Source organism: Mangifera indica, chromosome 9 (assembly GCF_011075055.1).
Source record: "Mangifera indica cultivar Alphonso chromosome 9, CATAS_Mindica_2.1, whole genome shotgun sequence".
Lineage (NCBI taxonomy): Eukaryota > Viridiplantae > Streptophyta > Magnoliopsida > Sapindales > Anacardiaceae > Mangifera > Mangifera indica.
The window spans coordinates 3,233,533-3,238,202 of NC_058145.1; the positions used below are offsets into that span (position 1 = coordinate 3,233,533).

The 4,670-nt window shown below is 32.4% G+C and overlaps 1 protein-coding gene across 1 annotated transcript; it reads left to right on the plus strand.

The window, feature by feature from the left end:
- The first annotated feature begins 1,419 nt into the window (after positions 1-1,419).
- LOC123224782 (60S ribosomal protein L15-like) lies at positions 1,420-4,078 on the plus strand. The gene is made up of 4 exons (XM_044648496.1): positions 1,420-1,574; positions 2,139-2,305; positions 3,054-3,251; positions 3,655-4,078. The coding sequence occupies exons 1-4, from the start codon at positions 1,571-1,573 to the stop codon at positions 3,898-3,900; spliced, it is 615 nt and encodes a 204-aa protein (XP_044504431.1). The 5' UTR covers positions 1,420-1,570; the 3' UTR covers positions 3,901-4,078.
- Positions 4,079-4,670: the final 592 nt, after the last annotated feature.

The following is a 4,670-nucleotide window of genomic DNA, read 5'->3' on the forward strand; positions in this document are numbered from 1 at the left end:
GGGCGTTTGACAAAGCGTTCCATTTCTGCCAAGCAACCAACATGGACTTATCAACCCTGTCCCTTTCTCTTTTAATGCTGATAATTTATTATCCTGGATAAAAAGTTGGGTCAGGTTTAAACTGTGTCAAAAATGAATTTGATTTAAATCTTATATGAATAATTAATTTGAGTTTAAACTTAAATTCATTTAAATTAATTAAAAATATCATTAAAAGTTATTAATAAGATAAATAATATTATTAATAAAAAAAATAGTTTTATCGATAAAATAAATTATTTCACTGACAATAATTGAATATCAATGTGAGTCAAGTTGGTTTTTGTTTAAATCATAATCCTAATTGTTTTTTCTTTCGGGATCTTGAACATCGAATTTAAAAGTAAAAGATAGCACGAAAAATTTTTACAAACTTATCTGTATAACTTAAGATACTAACATGTAATTGATTGATTTGGAAGTGACAAAAAATGTGAACAATCATATTGTTAAAGGTTATCAATAAGATAAATAATATCCGTGACAAGATAAATATTCATTGATAGAGTGAATTGTTAAATATATTATTAGATATATTGTTCGAACTAGGTAGATATATTGTTAAAGGTTACGAATAAGATAACTAATGTTTTCGATAAGATAAATATTTCATCAATAAAATAAATTGTGTCGTTGTCAAGATAAATAATATAAATAAAAAAGTATTCGAACCAAACTTGAACTGAGCGACTAAACAAAAACTTCAACTCAAAATTGGTTTAAATCAAGTTGAACGTCAATTTAAGTCGAATTGGCTTTGTTTAAATCCTAATCCTAATTATTGGTTCTTTTGAGATTTTTAACACCGAATTTAAAAGTAAAAGATCACAAGCCAAGCCAACCTACACAAGGGAAGACCAAAACCAAGGCCAAAACACAAGGAAACATCCGACCACCTCAAGGGTTCTTTTGGGCTTGATTTAATATTGGGCCCTTTTAATTGAATTCTAAAATGGCAGGCTCTTGTTTCGGGCTGAAGTCTAATTCTATTGAGATGAAATGCTATCTTCCAAAATAATTTAAAAAAAAAAAATCATATTATTACAGAGTAAAAATAAAGAAAAAGAAAAAAATATATTTACCAAATTTTATAATTTATTTTATAGTTTAATTGAAAATAAATTGGAGTATCGATAGAGAGCTCCATCATCCCATAATTCAACAAAATTGTTTCATTCCCATTGACTAATTATAAAAATGAAGTATTTTTTAATTTAAAAATTGTTATGCCCCTCTAAATTATATATTTCTTTAAAAATAAAAGTTTATTGAAGAATATTGTGAAGTTATTAAAAAAAAAAAAAGGAAAAATTGAGGGTCAGTCGCTGAGGAGTCTTGGACTTATAACACGGAAGTAGCCCATCAACTAAGGGAAGCCCATTCAGCCCACTTACTATCTAAAGGGGTAAAATAGTCATTTGATGTTGATCCCCAAGCTAAAACCCTAATTATAGTGAGGCCTCTCGTATAACTCTGCACCCCGCCATCTCATCCGCAGCCGAGACTCGAGAGAACAGGAGCTCGACAAGCCATGGGTATGCATTTATCTTCTTCGCTTTCATTTCCTATTCTTCATCTTTGATTGAGCTCGCTAAGGCTAAGCCATTTCTTTCTTTGCCATAATATTGAACGTTATTTAGCAAGATCTAAACTAGACGGCTCCTCTCTTGTGTGAAGGTGCCTGTTTTCATTGATTTTCTTTCTCTCTTGTACGACGTCGTTTTTTGTATGCCTGTTTGATTCTGTTAGCCGTTTTGCTATAGAATGCTAAGTTTTGATTGATCTTTATTTTGTTTTGTTTTTTTGAGATTTTATAGTTTGCTTTTCGATTTATCAAGATATTTCGTTTGAACTTTATTATTTTATGTGTTTTTTGTTCTCAATTTTATGATCCGTTTGGTGGAGAGATGGAAAGAATAATATCGTACTTTCCTGTGAGAATACTCGCATATAGTAGTAGGCTAATGTTGCTTTCTTTGTTAAGTGAAGCCTGTTTGGTCATCCTCTTATGTGAGTGAATTTAGGTCAAAAGATGCATAGTGTGCGTTGATTTTTATTAGTACTATGTTGTTGATTCTTGTAAATGTGAATGTAATTAGGTGCTTACACTTACGTATCGGAGCTATGGAGGAAGAAGCAGTCCGATGTTATGAGGTTTTTGCAGAGGGTGAGGTGCTGGGAGTACCGTCAACATCCTTCTATTGTGCGTGTCACTCATCCCACTCGCCCTGACAAGGCTCGCCGCTTGGGGTACAAGGCCAAGCAGGTAAAATGATGTGGGGATTTAGTTAATGTTTATCATCTTTTTCATTTGATGTTGAGTTTACTAATGGGTTTTATTGATTATGTCATTTTTGTTGTTTGGAAATGCTGTTAATATGGATGTTTGTTTGATACTCGTTTTGCTTGCATCATTATTGCCAATATTTTGTTTCAGAAATTATGAGTAACAATTCAGTAATGATTCTTGCTCTATCCCAAATACATTTTTTTCTCCTTGCTTGCATAAATGAGACTGATGAGGCTAAGAAATGTATCTTTCATTTCTTATGGTGTACCTTTACACAGAGTAATCATTTCTGGAAGTCAGTGATATTTTTGCTTCCATTAGTTGTTGCTTCTGAGATATGATTTGTGCTCTCATTTTTCAAAATTTTATATCCTGTTGCCTTTTCAATGTTATTGTTTTTTTTTTTAGCTTTTGGTCGTTTTTACTGTCACAATTGCTGTCTCATTAGTTTCTTATGTTCTGCTAATGCTTGACAGCTTATTTACTTAAAAAATTGCCAGAATTATCTTTAGTTATAGTTGATTTTCAAGGTGCATGCTATATTTTATAATGTTTTTGAGCAGGGATATGTGAATATTACTTCCATCTCCTACTCCATTTGTCTTCGGTATTCTGCCGTTTCAATAACTGCACATTTCTGTTGAGGTTTTTTATATTTAAATGTTTTATTGATATTTTCCTATGCTATTTTTCTACTTTTGATAATTGTTAATTATTTTTGCAGGGTTATGTGGTCTATCGTGTGCGTGTAAGACGTGGTGGACGAAAGAGACCAGTTCCTAAGGGTATTGTATATGGTAAGCCAACAAACCAGGGTGTTACTCAGCTAAAATTCCAACGCAGCAAGCGTTCAGTGGCTGAGGAACGTGCTGGTAGGAAACTTGCTGGCCTTAAGGTTCTCAACTCTTACTGGATCAATGAGGTCTGTACAAGATTTCTTGAATTTAATACTGTAGGATGTTTTTTATTGATTAGATTCATGCCTTAAAAAAGGAAGTTCAATATGGGAATTAGGAATTTAATGGTGTTTCTTGAAGATAATTATATGAGCTAACGAATTTTCTTATCTTTTTCTAACCTATTCAAGATTGGTTCTTTTTTTTTTCTTCTGAATTTTGTCTCTCTTGTTAAATGGGTCATCTGTACTGGGATGGTGGGGGGGTATACTGTTAATGGTCCTTTTCCTATTCTAATTGAGTTCAAGTCCCCTCAGGGCTATCTAGTGATTTCTGTTACATGCGTATACATTATTCACTCTCTGTTTGTGATTTGCAGAGTTTTATATTATTTAATGTTGATTATTTTTTGTACTCGTATGAATGCAGGATTCAACTTACAAATACTTCGAGGTAATCTTGGTTGATGCTGCCCACAATGCTATCCGAAATGACCCCAGGATCAACTGGATCTGCAAACCTGTTCACAAACACAGGGAGCTTCGTGGACTCACCTCTGCTGGGAAGAAGTACAGAGGACTCCGTGGAAAGGGACACCTGCACCACAAGGCTCGACCTTCAAGAAGGGCCAACTGGAAGAGGAACAACACACTCTCACTCAGGCGTTACCGTTAAATTTTGCATTGTTATTTGGTTTTTCTATTAGCCTTTTTATGTGTTAAAAAAGTTTGAACTCTGAGATGTGGACTAGTTTTGTTGAACGTGGTTGATTTTGTTGCCTTGAGCCAATTTAGTTGTGATACTTGAACCGTTAAGTGGTGTTTTATCCCAGTGATTCTTACATATTTGTCAATTTATTTCACCATGTAAGTTTTTATTTTTTTCACGGTTGATGAAATGGCCTTTTAGTTTAGGCTTCTTAAGGTCGGTAGGCGAATTAAGGAAAATAAAATTATATGTATAAATAAATAATATATATAATTTTATATATAAATAATAATATATTATAATAGGGTATTAAATTCATGATTAAATTTGAAGATTTATCAAGTTAGATTATTAATTTGAAAAAAATAATAATTGTATTCTGCACTAGCTAATATAATATTTGAGTTTAATCTTAAAAGTTAATAAAATTACGGAATATTATAACTTTTAAGACAAATATCTGGTTTAAGATTTTGTTATGTTATATATATATATCTATATATTTGGGGATATTAATTAAAACAAGTATATTTTTTTTTTGTTTATATCTTTTTAGATACACACACGGTTCTTTTACTTTTATAAGCAAATACATTTTTAATCTCAAAAATACCCTTTGGCCCTGTAGGTGTCAGCGTAGGCTAGCGCGGGAAGTTTTTTGAATAAGTTTATGGGATGCTCAGTACGTATAGTGTGCGTGCGAAGTGCGCTGGGTGCGCGTGGTGCGTTCGCAGTGC